The 17,050-nt window shown below is 41.8% G+C and overlaps 1 protein-coding gene across 1 annotated transcript in view; it reads right to left on the bottom strand.

Moving 5' to 3' along the window:
* LOC111875026 (E3 ubiquitin-protein ligase Ubr3) overlaps positions 1 to 17,050 on the bottom strand; it is a gene marked incomplete in the record, with an annotated part of 109,374 nt that overhangs the window by 10,754 nt on the left and 81,570 nt on the right. The window contains 10 exon segments of the mRNA XM_033755694.1: positions 1,178 to 1,340; positions 2,409 to 2,554; positions 3,806 to 3,955; positions 6,468 to 6,613; positions 6,909 to 7,093; positions 7,976 to 8,199; positions 9,936 to 10,213; positions 12,119 to 12,223; positions 13,893 to 14,096; positions 15,041 to 15,186. Coding sequence (XP_033611585.1) covers positions 1,178 to 1,340; positions 2,409 to 2,554; positions 3,806 to 3,955; positions 6,468 to 6,613; positions 6,909 to 7,093; positions 7,976 to 8,199; positions 9,936 to 10,213; positions 12,119 to 12,223; positions 13,893 to 14,096; positions 15,041 to 15,186 — 1,747 coding nt within the window.

Genomic DNA, 17,050 nt, shown 5'->3' with positions numbered 1-17,050 from the left:
AGTATCAAGACTACTCAGCATCAGTTTAACAGTTTAACCACTTGCACTGTAACACTAACTGTATCACTTATTAGAAATACTTTTTTTATCTGCAATTAACTACAGAAACTGTACTGCCTGGCATCATGGAGACACTGTCAGTTTCCCACCAAAACAAATGGATGCATCCACCTAAATGCAACAATGAGCATCAGTGTGTTTGAGTCCTGCAACTGGCTCAGCTCCTTCATAACCAAAGATATGCCCGTTTTACTGAGAGAAACTGTGAACATAAGTGGATGGTAAAGGTAAAGCTATCCCGGTAACAAGCCATGGAGACTAACAGGGCTGAGATGTCAAGGCTCCCACATTTTGTACACAATCAGCTCACAGCTGACGATGAGGCTCTCAGCCTCACCAGCTGGCTTCCCTTTATCCCAGGAACGGCCGTGCCATAGCTCAAGTGGTTAGTTGCTGGTTTCCCATCGTGGTGGCCCAGGTTCGATCCCAGGTCTGGTCAAGTGGGATTTGTGGTGGACAAAGTGGAGCTGGGGCGGGTTTTCTCCGAGTATTTCGGTTTCCCCTGCCAATCTTCATTCCACCAATTGCTCCACAATCATCCTCACCTATCATCTGGGGCTGGTACAATAGGCCAGAAGTGGCCACAGTACAAGGGACTTAATCCCACCCCACCAGGGATAAAAAGAAAATTACCCCAGGAAGATTTTCTTCCACTCTCATTTCTCTGCTCCTGCTGACTCTCTTGACTGGCCGCTGCACCAGTATGTAGAAATAAAGAAGTCAGTAGCAGTACCAGTCACTGTCAGTCATTCAATTCACTGCATATGCAACCAAGCCTGTTCTAACTTCACACACCCAGTCCATCTTTTCCAAAGTTCTCTTCAATTCCAGGGACCTGGTTCAGTACTCTTTCATTGGTCATTCTATTTGAATGGTTTTTCCAATTCTGTGTTCACTTATACTATTATGTAAATACTGTAACTCGCAGACTTGAGGTTCTCGTGGCACTTCCAACTGAGAGGGAAATTAATATAAAATGATGCCATGTCAGTGATTCAGAGAGAGGGCAAATATTATTTGTCTAAGAAAGAAGAAATCCATTTACTGCCCATCAAATACCAACTCCCTGATAAGTATTAAGTACATCCTGTGAATGAAATATACAACAAAGTCTTACTGGAGCACATTTTATTTCATTGAGCAAACGGATGATCTCGATGGCTAAAGAATCCAGATTGGCCGGTTGAGATCTGACAACAGCTGAACACTCCCCGAGTTGCGGAGACAATGGCAGTACTGAATTGGAAAGCTGTCGACACACAGGGCACAGATACTCCCCCCTGTCAACAACAGACACATACAAATTTGTTTCACATGTAAACCTTCTTCCTTCATGAACTAGAATCAGTTTAATCATTAACTTGTATGACGACAGTCACGTGACATTGCAAAAAGACATCAACGCAATGAAATACCAACACATTTTTTGTGAATTAAAATATTTCAATAATTATAACAGTAAGCTAACATGGCAGGAGAGAACAGGAATGTAAACACAAACACTTAAACTGAATAATGTGATAAAACCTGGAGTCAAAGTATATACTTATACAAAATACTGGTGACACCAATGACAAGCACAATATTAAGGGCAGAAATCAGACCTTTAAGTGAACATGTACAGTTAGGCATAAAGATGAATACTGAAATATCTGCATAACATCGGGTTGATAATGTACTGTATTTACACACATACACATCACACTTTTTATTTCAAAATTAGTCTGAAAATACAGATTCATACTGTATACAGCCCATGGTTGTGGGAGCATGGAGAGGTTGGGGTTGGGCCGAATGAAAATATATGTAGGATTTTAGGTTCTCACAGCAGTGGTTCTTATCTTCTGGGATATAACACCATGTAGTCCATTATACTGGTTTCTTGCTCAGCTTATTCTGCGAACCTGAAGATGGAGGTGACATGTTCCTCTGAAAAATCAGATGACTTTCAACAGACTACAAGATGTTATATCCCTAAACACAGAACTCTGAAAATGCATATCCTTTTTTTGATTGCATGTAAATTGATTACAGCTAATTACTTTGTATGACACTGCTATGTTCAAAAAACAAAGGTGATGATGTTGAGACGTCACAAATAACACACAACAGTCGCGTGCTCATGCAAAGCAACAAGTACAATTACAGTTCTATATATTTTAATCTTTACAGTTTTAGATAGCAGATGTGAAGGCGAAAGATTCTAAATTGGATGACTGGAAGCATTTCAAAAATCTAATCTGCTTTTAATTTCATTAATACGCAGTAGACTGAGAAACTTTTTGACGACATGTGTGACGAAGGGAGAGATCTAAAAAAACAACAATACTACAAAGACTGAATTATACCTCTCAACAGACAGGTTCTGCTGCCGCTGCTGACTGCGCAGAGAGTTGAGGTACGATGAAAGGCACTGCAGATGCAAGTGATGACCGCAAGTCTGCACATAAATACCACCTTCCCAACCAAGGTTCACTGTCAACTGCCATAACAGCTGCAACAGCAACACATATTTCACATTTCATCTAACTGTCAAAACACATTGGCAACTGCACACAACTATACCCATGGCTACGCACAAGTAATAACCATGCCGTGCCATTGACTGCAGTGCAACACATAGTTAACAGCTGTATTTCAATGAATTTCAATGATGATGGCCGTATACAGCCAAAACATATAGTAAGATAAGATGTATGTGGGATAAAAAAAATAAATGTTGCATTTACAACAGTAATATGTATGTGAAAAACACATAATGTGTCTTCTCCTCTTGAATTACTCTGAAAACTCTAAGACTAACAGAAAAAAGTGTATTTGGCACAGAATGTTCGTTCAAGATATTCCATGTTGATAAATACTTGTGAATTATGACCGTGATGCATGAAGACACAAATAGAGCCTCCATGCCAATTGTTTGTTGTCTGATTTTAACAAAGATGAACATCTGTCAACAAATTTATTACAACTCCCAATATCAAATTTCTGGAAAAGCCTGTACTGGTCCTCAAGTTGTTGTATGTGGACAGGCAGAAGATATATATGGCAAAACTAATGGGCACAGTTGTGCAACTATTCATAACATACATGGGGGCATGCAGTAGAGTAGTTGCTTGAGCACTATGCTACAAACCACAAGGTGGGCTTGATTCCTGATGTCACTGGATTTTCTCAATTTATATAATACTTCCAGAAGCACTACAGCCATGGTGTTCACTCAGCCTCTAACAGAAATGAGTACCAGGTATCTTTCCGGTGGTAAAGGGTGGCCAGTGCATAAGGCTGACCGCCTTACCTCTATTTGTGAGCCAACTGTCTAGAGAAAATGTGGGAGCCTCAATGTCTCACAACCTTACGGGCCTTCACGGCCTGTTACAGGGATAGTTTTACCTTTTTACCTTTACCACAACATACATGCCAAATGGGCCACGCCATAGCTCAAGCGGTTAGTCACTGGCTTCCCACCTCGGCGGCCCAGGTTCGATCCTGGGGTCTTGTCAAGTGGGATTTGTGGTGGACAAAGTGGCACTGGGACAGGTTTTCTCCGAGTACTTCGGTTTCCCCTGCTAATCTTCTTTCCACCAATTGCTCCACAATCACCCTCACCTATCATCTGGGGCTGGTACAATAGGCCAGAAGTGGGCGCAGTACAAGGGACTTAGTCCCACCCCACTAGCATTAACAAAAATAATAATACATGCCAAATGGTTTGCTTGCAAGGAATGAGCTGGTGATCTTGACTTACAGCATCAAACTGACGACTAAGCTCCTCCATACGGCGGTCAAAGTGACTTGCCAGAGTATCATCTCTCCACAGATTCTGGCGTTCTTCTTCACTTGTTGGCAATACTGGCCGATCAGTTAACCGCCGCTTGTGGCCCAAGACACTTGTTGACTACATAAAAATGAATTCAAACCATTATCAATGTGAATAGCCAATCAGCCTGCAAGGTACATTATGCTGAGCCCTGCCTCAATCCTTCATCACACCTCACAGGGTAAGAACATTTTCAAATTAAGGTCCCATGTCATGCTTAATGTAACAAGAGTGTAAGAAGGATTAACTGCTGTAACAGGATCTGGGATAGCTCAGACAGTACAGTAACCAGGTAACAGGCTGAGTGACCAGAGAAGCAGGGTTTAAATTTCTCCCTCTCAACAGTCCAGCCAGCCTCCGGTACGAACAGGAACCGGGAGTTCTTTCTCTTGTAGTAAAGCGGCCCAGAGCATGAAGCTGACCACTCACTTGACTTAGAGGCAAATGTACAAATTAAGCTGTATCTCAGTTCCCTTATATACACCTTCAATGTGTGGCGTTCAATTCAGCAAAGGGACAAATTTAAATTTACCCTTAACCATACAACAGTGTGTGCAGCAAAGCTTGTAGAAGTGCTTTGCCTTCTGAATCATGGGGAAAGCGCTATGCCAAAGAGTCACTTCAAGGGACTGACTCACCGATGTTTTCCAGGTAATGTTATTCAACAACTACAACACCCAAAATTTCTCAACCAGCAATGGTCTGCAATTTATGTAAGATTTGAGGCTTTCACGGTGGTGACTATGAAGAATTCCGTCTTCTGGGATGTGGCGCCGTGTAGATATTGTGTTAACTGATGTTTTATAGGAACGCATTGTCTCTGTAGCCACCTGTTCACACTGGTTCATCGCTCATGGGTCTCTTTTATCTTGAAGATGGAGATGATACATTCGTATGAAATGTTGGTTAACACAATATCTACACAGCACCACATCCCAGAAGACGGCATTCGTCTGCAATTTAGTTTATATCAGTCTGAAAATTCTACTTCATGTAATACGCTTGTATACAGAAGGCTAACATTTGCTGCTAAAACATTAGGCATGTGAGTAGTAAGAAATGGTAGCAGTTACACAGAGGGACAAAACATGGAAACAATAAATAGTGAAAGATGTGCTTGAATCTGTAATGCAGGGCTCACCTTTGAAAAAGAAATTTCATGGCTTATCTACAGATAGCAGTGCTGCGTAGTGCATACTGTTATCCTGTCAAGTTTGGTATCTTAGTACAAATTAAACTAGCTCTGCAGAACTTTTAAAGTTACTGAGGTTATGCACTCAGGCAACAATGGTGCAAATGGGCAGCAAGTCTTTTCTCAGTAGTTTTATGCTGAAATAATGCTGAAATCCTCGGTTTCCTGTTTATATTAAATTTAAATATATACATGTACAAATATACTATCATAGCCACAAAAATTGCCATTTTACAACTAGTAACACTGTTTTGGTGTTGGTTTCCTTTCGCTTTGCCCTGAGGGGTACAACGTTTTCACACAGAAGTGTAAGTCAGTTAGCATTCAGTTTCTTTTCATTACAAACGCTTCACACTACATGAAGTTTCCAACAGATTAAGCTCTTTCACATGGCTTTGAAACAATTTTTAATTGCAGATCTTCAATGTGGGGCTCTGTGACATCTCTTCCATTTCATCCCTTTCAATCACCTCTCCTATTAGGTTCATCTCAGGAGAGTAATAACACATAAAATATTGGGGCCCAAATTCCAGGAAGCCCATAAGGATGTGACTCACAGCAGTGACGATTTATGTCACTGTATTCTACAGGGTGATTCATATAGAACCGGCCTGACAAAATGAGCTGTCCTTTCCAATTTCTGAACCAAGGACTGTATAGCTGAATTTGCTGGCTTCTTGCGAACTCCAAACTTCCTCTTGAATTCCAATTGTGTGTTCGCAATCGAGCCTGTCACCCAGTACATGCGCATGAGAAACACTCGCTATTCAACAGTGTACTCCATGACTGTCGCCTGCGCACTGCAGACATGTCTCGGGATTGTCCTTGACCTTGCAGCATAAGGGCTGCCACTTGCCGGATCATGCACACACCATTCGACTCAGCACGGCTCCCGGATTATTATGTCGTAATTGTGAGTGTTTACATGCATCACCTGCGGAATTATAAGCAAATTCATCGGGCCAGTTATATACGATTCACCCTGTATATCATGATATGATGCTGTAGTCTGGTAGATGACTACTACCCTTAAGGAGGCAGAATGTCCCTTCAAAATACTGGTAAGAACCTATGAAGTTACACAGCGTAAAAACCCAGGAGGCCACAATCTTACTTCTGCCCTGAAGACAGTAGCAGAACATTCCTCTGCAAAGCTGGAAACCAAATATCAGACTACATGGCATCATAACCTTGAAGATGGTAGCAACAGATTTTTCTGAAATGATGATAACCAGCTACCATACTACACAGTATCACAGCCCAGATTGCCATATCTTACTCTTACCCTGAAGATGGAGGCAGCATGTTCCTCTGAAATGGTGGTACCCTCCTATGAAATTGTATGGCGTCAGAGCACACAGAATCACAATCTATATTACTAGCATTTGTGACACTCACTTGCAGTAGTACCACAACACCCATTGGTTCTGCTGCGGTACTATGCGTCAACTGACCACATATCACACACTGGTACTTTGGCATACTGGCTGATAACGTGGGCCGCTGCTCCTCAGTGCAGTCCATTCCTGCCAAATCTTCGTCATCTGCAAGAGACAGACACGCATCTCAGAAAGCACACCCAGTTATAACATGACAGATTATTTATAATGAAAAGAAATGTTCTTTCCTCCCAGTGATATATTTGCTTTTCTTGCCAATGTGTTTTTTTTTTAATTTATGGGTACAGTACTTTGTCACACAACATAGGGCTCAGAAAGGTATCTGTGTGGCGCAGTTGAATAAAAGTTGGCCATTCCCACTAGCATCTCAGCACTCATGTAAACAAGCCTCCCATGAAAATACACATGGATACAATTGCTGGTTTGGGTGGCACAGTACCTTTTTCCTGAATGTTATCCAGAAATATTTTCTGCTGGGAAGCAAACTGTTCCATAACCTTCTGCTGCCTTTCCTTTGCTCTCTGTTTCCTCTCTTTCTCTTTTGCATCTTTTTGTCTTTGGTCTTCATCATCATGTACCTTCGCCTGAGGCCACAGACGACACCGAGTCTGTTTTACATCATCTCTGAAAAACAGTACAATAGTATAATCACCTGCACTGCACTCTGTTACATTTTATGATATCTGCTCTTATGTAAGAAACATGCGCTAAATTTTTCTTGAGTGATCAGCCATGTCAACGTTGAACTAAAAACCAATGTTTCAGACCTCTTTGGTCTCCATCATCAGGACTGCCTGAGAAAATTTTAGCAAAGTGGCTCTTACCTGTTAATTGCCTGCCTGAGATCAGAGTGACCCGTGATGAAGTTTATTCTCGAACGGGGAGAAAGAAAAGGTTACAAAACTTGTACGTAATGTATGAATTCTGGGACATTAGAGAACTTCTGTTTTATCATCTTGAAAACCACCAGCATTACAGAAAAAGTGTAATGGTATAAAATGTATGTTTCATTTCTCTCCACAACTTTTCTCCAAACATTTTTCACTCTGAGAAATATTTAACAAATTTTGTGCAAGATATGTGCAGGAACGAATGTATGTCTTCTTCTAAGATATATATTATTGATGTTTAAATTTAAGGAAAACTGAAATGTGCCAACAAATTTTAGCCCAACACCCCGATATCAAACTTAATGAAAATGCGTTCAGTACTTCTCAATATTCCCATGTGTAGACATAGCAGACAAATATACACACTGTGAAGCTAATAAGTGCTGTTCTGCAACTTTTCGCTGCAAAGGCACTAAGAAGAAGATAACAGAGGTAGAGAGAATTTTAATTTCAACAAAGTGACAGCTGTAGCAGCTCAAGAAGCCATCACTGAGCTACCTGAGCTATAGCATGGTCTTGTGCGCATGTGGCAATGAATTCATTATATTGGTAGCATTTAAAGTATATGACTTCACTGATCCAATTTTAGTATTAAACCAAAGCAATGAGCACTTACTTGCATAGTGGGTCCAGGGCTGATATCCGTCGAAGCAGCATTCCTATGAAATGTGGCCCATCCCCTATTCGACTGTCAGGTGACTGATTAGCACTATTATTACTGGAAGATTCATCAGGGTTATAGCTGTCTGGAGCCCCAGAGAGTAGGGAATGAAGCTTCAGGAGTAGGGATATTATGCTTTCGTTCATTTCTACTATCTCTGGGCTGCTAGGTGGACCAGGCTGGAACAAAGTACACACACACACATTCTGAAGTGTCATAACCAACGCACAGTTCTAGCTGTTCAAGAGGAATTCTTTTTACTGCACGTGTCTAGAAACATTGGGCCACCCAGTTTTCCATTAAAGCCTACTATTTCCAAACAGAAGAGAACAAATGCTAAACAAACAATAATCCCCACATGTTTCCGCCATTCAACAAGCTCCTTTGTAAGTTCATATATAAGTGATATTTCCATGCAGCATGCAATATGGTGAAAACGGTAGGTACATAAGCATGGGAACAAAATGTACTTATACTATGGCAAAATGTATTTTCATTTCTCACAGGCAACTTATGGAGCCAGGACAGCGCAGTCAGTATAGCAACTGGCTAGGGGCAGGATGACCGAGGGGTTTGAGCCAGAGTCCCTGTAGGGGTGAGTCCTTTCTGTTTTCCACTTCACCCAGACGAGTTCTGGGACCCACCCAGCCTTCTACCCAATGAGTACCACAGGCTCTTTCTCTCAGGGAGTAAAGTGGCTGGCGTGTGAAGCTGAATACTCACCTCCAACTACTGCAGAGGCCAAGAATACGTGGATCCACACATCCATTCCCCCACATGCCTTCATGGCGCAGTGCTTAATTAATTAAGCACAGGGACCAGCACGTGTAGGCTGGTGATGAAATGACAGGTTCTAGTTCGGATGATTGCATTTAGTATCACTTTCTTTACAACCTCTCTTAATCACACTTAAATACAGCGAGCGCTATTGCTGATTTGCACAATGAAGTTGCCCACGCACTAGGATTCTCTATCTTAACTAGTCGCCTCCTAGCAACGGATCTCAACACAGACAATATCAATTCAAATCACTATGAAGGCTTCTTATCTTCAATCACTCTGTGCTTCTCTGCCCTAATCTGTATTTGATCCACACAATTCACGCGCCATTCTCGTCCTTGTAATCTCAACTGCTGAACCCTCCTGCGTTCCCCATTTCAATTTGCTCTTCCAGCTTATGACTGACTGTCCCTATCACTCCGAACTCATGGCTCACAGAATACAATCTCTCTATTGTTGAAGTTTGTTTACTGAGCTGCTGCACAGCAACTGTCGCACTGTGGACCACACTGAAAACGCTGGACTTCTTTTGTTGCGTGCATGTTGCAGACATTACCTAGCAACAGCTGATGTTTACAGATTCACTGCTTACCAATGGGTCTATATGCCACAATATATGTGACATCACAATGAGGTTTGCATATACAATTTTGAATTTTGCTCTTAAGATTACAGAAATGATGTCTGACTAAAAATAAAGACATTATCAAGAGTTTTAAAAAACCTGGAGCATGCCAAGGACATCTTCTACATGACCCAAAGGTAAGGTAAAGTTGCTCCAGTGCTTAACTAATTAAGCACTACAGCACGAAGGCATATGGGGCAGTGGATGTACAGATCCACATTCTTGGCCTTGGCACTAGCTGGTGGTGAGTGGTCAGATTCACCCCCCGGCTGCTTTACCCATGAGGAAAGAGCTCCTGGTACCCATTTGATAGGAGGTTGGGTGGATCCCAGGTTTGGCCTGGATGATGTGGAGAAAATTTTTGACCCTATTGGGACTTGAACTCTGACCCATTAATTGTCCAGCCTGTAGCCAGTCGCTATACCAACTACGCTACCCGGATCCTGGTTCCTTCTAAATGACCCAAAACCATGTTAAATTGCTTCTAAAATATAAACAAATGCAAAATACCGTAACATGTCTTCTGGGTTTGAGCAATCCCTTCCGAGATCCAGATGAAGCTGGCACGACCTCGGAGGAGTTGTGTGGTGCCAGGGCGATCTGGTTATGTGCTCCATGCACTGTTACTGGTACAGCATTAGGCATGTAGTGGTAGCCCGGCACTACACTCAGGTCTGTTGTTGATGCACCAGAGAGACCGGTACTGGTAGCAGGAACTATCTCGGTACCGGCAAGGACTGCCAGGTGCTGGGGGACGTCGGGTAGAGCAGGTTGGCTAACGCTTGGGCCTGAAAATACAGAAACTTCATTACAGATCAATTCTTCCAACTGTTAAGTACATCTCTAAGAGTTTTCAACAAAGTTCATTTAAATACAGAATGCAAGAGCACAGACCCCAACTTTATGATGATTCTTGCATTACTTAATGTTGCCAAAGAAGAGCATGAACCTGCTTGTTTTCTCCTTGAACATTTCCACCCTCTTGCACCTATTTCGACCAAATGTGTCATGAGGGTAGAGAACCTCCATGGGGAGGTTTAAGACACTTTAAAACATGCATGGGGTCAAGTCCAAGCCACCATATTTCCCATTACTTCCTCTGTGTGAAAGGAAATGGGATGTGAGAACAATGAATCATAACAGCACAGGGACTATGCAACAATGAGGTCATAACACTGGGTCACACCGTTTCCCCAGAACAGTATTGTAGAAGAAAAACTGGTAAAGGCAAAAGGTGCTTGTGCAGGAGAGACAGTCCCAGCAGAATTGTTAATTTTGCTGCCAAGTGCATGGGTCCAAGTCCAAGCCAAGTTATTTCCTCCACTGGGACTGTGGCAACAATGGTATCACTGCTAGGATTTGTGTGGTATGAATTAAAGTGTTGGGTGCTACGGTGTATAAGAATATGTAATAACAGATTACTTAGCGTAACCCCAGCGCCAAACATAGGGAAGCGCTTATCTGTTGTCATTTTAGTAAGAAATCAAGTGCAGTTAAACCCTGATTTAATGGACTGATATTTTACATCTTCCCACATTTAAGGCAAATTTTCTGTGGTCCCTGCCATAACACTATGTGCAGAGTATCACTGTTTATTTCTGGATTTGGTTTTGAGGTAACGAATGGCCATGACAGTGAAGAGAAAGAAATGAACAGTAAATGGGACAGTGACATACACTCAGGAAGTTGAAAGGAATTCAACAGTGTCATGAAATGAAATTGCAGAAAGTTTTGTGCTGACTCTATTATCATTATGTAATATAATTCTACAGAAAGCATCATTTCTTGAAGAGGAAAGTTAGCATGTAGACACTGTGAAAAAATGAAGAAATCAATTTTATCAAATGAACAAAGTTCAGAGCTATATTCTTCATTTAACTAAGAACCATTTTAGGCTGTTTTCCAAAATCCCCATTTGCAGTACAGAAAGCTTGTCCCCCAGACAAACTTTAGATCAGGGTTTCACTGTATATGATGACCAGACCTGAATTAACAACGAATGCATGCCTTCATGCTTCAACTACTACATACTGCCATACTGTTAATAAAGGTGGGTGAAGAATTCGGATGTTGCCAGTTCTAGGTACACTACACCAGCCCAGACTGCTGAATTTCTTCTGCAAATGTAATGCTTCTTGTTGAATTAATCACTTAGCTAACACAAGAATGTGTGAAAAGGGGGCACACAGTAGCATAGTTGGTTCAGGCACTGTGCTACAAGCAGGAATGTCACGGGTTCAAGTCCCGATGAGGTCACTGGATTTTTTTTTCAATTGACCTAATCCTTCCAGCCGCATTATGGCCCTGAGGTTGACTCAGCCTCTAACAGAAATGAGCACCAGGAATCTTCCTGGGGGTTACGGTAGTCGGCGTGTAAGGGTGATGACCTCACCACCATCTGTGAGCCCACTGTCTAGAAAAATGTGGGAGCTTTGATGTCTCACAACCTTATGGGCCTCCATAGCCTCTTACAGGGATAGCTTTACCATTTTATTTTCAACAATTGGAAAGCTTCCATGTGGACATCGCATGGTGCTTCACCTACTAGCTGATAAGTACATTCATCAGTGCCACTACAGCACTGCTCAGCAGTATAAGCACAGTCAGTGTAATTCATTATAGCAGTGTGTGTTACTGGAGGTATTAAAATGATTACAGACAATTGAAGAGAGGGAAATGCCACTGCTACATGCCTGCACTGCTGCCACTGCTAGTGCTAGCAGGTACCACCTCAGTTCCAGCCAGTACAGCCAGGTGCCGCTGTATGGAGGGTAGAGCAGCTCCGTTTTCACGTGGACCTATTGCAGACACAGTGGATTAAACACTTAGTCTTTAGTCTAAAAGTGTTCAAATCACCATTAAGATATTTCAAAAGGATATGGGCAAGGTTTTCAAAACAAAGTGTAAAGATCAGGAAGGTTATAATAACTGACTGACATGTAAATTCTGTTGGGGGAAACAAGATGGGGGCAGAATGTTCCTTCAAAACGTACGTAAACTCCTACTAGACTATATAGCAGCCGCATTATGGCCCTGAGGTTGACCAATCACCTCCTATATGATGACAGTCTTCAATCACCAGGAAAACTGAGGTGACACAGGGATAATATTCAAATAGATCATAACAAAACACAGTGAGGTGATGGTACATAGGCTGAACTGACCCAGAATCATGTTCAATGATGGACTTCTGGTTCAACTGTCAGAGCTGTGTCAGTCAGTGAGACATACAAGGACCCTTCTCTGTTACCTCTAATACACAACCATGGAATCAATATGTTGGTGGAATGTAATAAAGTTATCAATAAAGAAAACAAAACAACCTTCATCTAAGCTATGAGGTGCTAAGCATCCATGATGACAGTTCTTACACCCCTATTGTGGATGTCTGGGGGTATGGAATTTTGGCCTTAAGAAAATTCTGGATAAATATTAATTTTCTAAAATAAAAACTGCAAAACAAAATTAGCCTAAATTTCTTTTAAATAAATTGTTGTTTGTTAAATAATCAGACTGCAAAAGGATGTGTCAGTGATGCAGAGTGATGGCTGGCCAGTAGTGTGGCTTCTGTTCTGTTTCAACTTCAGGCCGAGTCACATAATACTCTTACTTAAGATGTCTGGAAAAAGGAAATTTTGAAGGTCATTTCAAGTTTATTTTTCTGTACCTACTACTTCTGATTGTGGGTTCAAATGTCACTTGACCAATCACCGTTTAGTGTTTGTGTTTGTGTTTTTGTGTGTGTGTGTGTGTGTGTGTGCATGCGCCTTTTTCTGTGTTTGTCTTGAGATGAGCTGTTCATGTGCCCAAGGAGTCCTACTGAATGCTTAAGGCATGGTAAAACAAAGTAAAATGGAGAGCTTCATGGACGTAGGCCAAGGCCAAAATTTGGGCTGCAGCGCCAAAGGAAAAATACTGCTTCTGATGGATAGAAAGGTGTGGCTTTATTACAACCATGGACAGAAACACTTGTCCTCTTGAGCCCTGCTAGGGACAAGAATTTTCTCTTCTCCACGAAGTCCAAATCGGCTCTGGGGCCCATGCAGTCTCCTATGAAACGGGTAACAGGGGCTCTTACCCTGGGAATAAAGCGCTTGGGGTGTGAAGCTGACAAGTCACCTCTAACTAGTGCTGAGGTCAAGAAAACATGGATCTATACAACCACACCCTCATACACATTCATGCCATATTGCTTAATTAGCTAAGCATAGGGACAACTTTACCTTTATCCTACCTTACACATCTCCACTTATAACATTGGAGTCACAGGAAAAATATGCTTTGCATTATGGGATTTCATGATGTCAACACATTTTCAAGAATGCAACCTGTCCACAATGCAGGGGTGTGGCACATCAGGGTTCTGAAAGACAAGTGCTCATTCTTCAGAATCCTACTAGTGAAGTGCATGTCTGTCTGTCCTAATTCAACTTGGGACACCATGCAGGAGTAACACCGTGTACTCACTGTCTGGCGAAGATACCACCACCACATCCCTCTGTGGGACAGTGAGTGCCAGACTGTTCTCACCATATGACGAGTTGATGTCAAGTGCTGGCACTGACGTTCCTTCCAGCATCAGCACTGAACTCGTTCCACCAACCATGCTACTACTGGCCGCTAGTTCCGAAATATCTCCCTCGACTTCTGATGTTTCCCACTCTATTTCACCTGCAGACACATGCATATGATACATACAGCCTCTATTGGTCCATGGGTATCTGTGACATGTCAGAATGTGAAAGTGACCACTCACCATCATCTATGTCAAGTGTGCATGAAGCATAGCATTACTCCCCCCATACCATCTTCACAGCATGATAATTAAGCACAAGGGAAACTTTACTGTAGAATGCACACTTAAGCCATAACCAATCTGTTTCACATCCTCCCAAATTCATTATTTACTAACCATCCTACCATTCAACACTACACAATGCTGTTAAACATACCATAAATAAATATGTAAATGAAACATGACAAACTGTGGGCATGAAAACTGATCAAAGAATACAATCCAAATCTTCTGAACAGAAATGACAGACGTATGAACTATTCCTTCCTTTTTAGAAATGTTACTTAAAATCTATGAATGTATGTCACTTACAGACTCAGTTTCTTCTGAATATATTTAAATTTCTTCCTCAAAATTTCCTTTCTTATTCTGTCCCTTAGAGAAAGGGAAGTTCAAAATTTGTTAAAAGTGTAGGAACAGAAATGAATATAATAGTTTGGCCATGTAGAAAGAATGGACAGAATAAGGATACTGGGAAGGGAATCATATGTTTCCACTTTTCTTTCAAAATTCTAATTCTGTCCCTCACAGAATAAGATTACATAAAGTCAGAAGAGGTATAATTACAATGGTTTATCCATGTAAATGGAATGGACAGAACAAGAATGCCCAGAAGGGCATTATAATTCAAATTTAAGGCAAGAAGACTGATTGGATGAGCAAGAACATGATGGTTTAGGTAGGTAATGGAACCTTGAGCCAACTACAAATAAAAAAGAAAAGACTGTAGGAAGAAAGCAAACACAGGAGACTTTTTGTCCATCAACCCATACAATAGTAATGATGTTAGAAGAAGATAAAGGTATCTGCCTTCACTCACTGTCAGAACTGTCATATACAACGGCCGGCTCTGGCACCACTTTGATCCCACTGATGACAGTTCGGAGATTACTTGAGAGCCAATCCGACTTGTACCACGAATTCAGGTCCCCCTCCGTTATCTCGTTCGGCTCTGGTCGAGAAGCCGGACAAACCTAGAGGAGACACAGATGTGGCACAAATTCAAATAAGCTAATTGACAACTGGCACAAATTATATTAAATTTTTGAAAGGTAATCCCTAGGCAAATATCAAGGTATGTTGTGTGCTTCCAGAGGCATGTGGTAAGTGCTACAAGCTGGAAGGTCAAGGATTTGATTCCCGATGAGGCTATTGGAATTTTTCAGTTTACCTAATCCTTCCAGCAGCACTATGGCTCTGGGGTCGACTCAGCCTCTAACAGAAATTAGTACCAGTTATCTTCCTGGGGGGGGGGGGGAAAGGGGGGCCGGCGCATAAGGCTGTCAACCTCACCGTCATCTGTGACCCGACTGTCTAGAGAAAACGTAGCATCCTCGACGTCTCACAACCCTATAGGCCTTCACAGCCTGTTACAGGGATAGCCATACCATCTTCCTCTTTTAACGGTGTTGCTTCTAAATCACAGCTCTTGAAAGTGAGGGGATGCATCTTCATACATGTCTCAGGGCACGCACCATCCCTCTGTTCATCTCATACAGTAATTACATGCTACATTTGGGTTTGGAGTTGCAATTGCTATGGAACATCCCTTTCTCAATGATATACAATTGCCTTGAGGGATCGCTATGGCATATGTGTGTGTTAGCATGTAAGTGCACATGTGAGTGAGTGCATGAGCATGTGAATGAACACACAGGTAAGCATGAGAGTGAATGAATGTGTGAGAGAGTGCACACATGAGTATGTAGAAAAGTACAAGTTCTCACAGCAGTGTACGAAGTGTTCTATCTTCTGGGTTACAAGTCTGTGTACTCCACTGGAAGTCAAGTGATGTTACAGAGGAGCATGTCACCTCCACCTTCAGGGTTGAAGATTAAACCAAGCAACAAACCAGCATGAAGCAGGCACCAAGCACAGCCTGGTTGACCTTCAATGGACTACACAGCATTATATGCCAGAAGATAAAGACTCTTCATTTTAATACTACTCTGCCATCTAAATCTGGGTCATCGTGGTCTTCTTCTGTCAATTTTTGTATCACAGATTTGTACACCCCTCTTTCCTCTGTCACCTCTGCTACATGACCACTCATCTCAACACCCTTATGTAAAATAAGACATAAGGATGAATTAAGTATGGCTATTTGCAGATCAGCAACAGATGTATGCAATCAATGACCAATAAATTCTGTCATGAGGGCAAATGGGATTTTAAAGCTTGTGGTACTTGGTGATGGCAACCACATTTTAACTTGCCGTAATGGTATTACCACTTAAAAAAATGCAGTGGTCAGTTGGCTGAGCCAAATGCATGGACCACTTAAAGAATACAAAACATGACAGAATGGTACGAGCAACAAAGTGGAAGTAGGTATATGAACATACTCTCATGCATGAGTGAACAGGCACAGGGTTTGGACTGACAACTGGATTTATGGGAGACCTGTAACTCCAAACTATACAAATGATTGTAATCGTCTCACTAATTTACACACTCTACAAATAACTGAAAATGCACAACAAACAAAGTCTTCTGTTTGATATTCTGTCACCACTTGTCATTGCTATGTAGTGGCTGCTAACAATGGAGATTCCTCATGGTCAACTGCAGACTGCCATTGCTCACTTGCAAACTCAAGACTGTTAACTGTTGACTCCGACCTCTAAATGACTAACTTGTCCTTGTTACATAGCCTTGGTGTTGACCGCAAAGGAAATGCCACTTCCATATGTTGCATGTCGATTCACTGCTTTCGAAATGTGTTTACCATGCCGCTACCTACCAATGGATGCCCCTTCTTGTTCCCCTATGCCAGCTTTCAGTTGTCACATCACAATACATATAGCCCTGTCATGCCTGTCACACACAG

The sequence above is a fragment of the Cryptotermes secundus genome, unplaced genomic scaffold (genome assembly GCF_002891405.2).
Source record: "Cryptotermes secundus unplaced genomic scaffold, Csec_1.0 scaffold1228, whole genome shotgun sequence".
Taxonomy (NCBI): domain Eukaryota; kingdom Metazoa; phylum Arthropoda; class Insecta; order Blattodea; family Kalotermitidae; genus Cryptotermes; species Cryptotermes secundus.
Note: the sequence above shows the minus strand (reverse complement) of the source record. Positions and strands in the feature narration are given on the sequence as shown.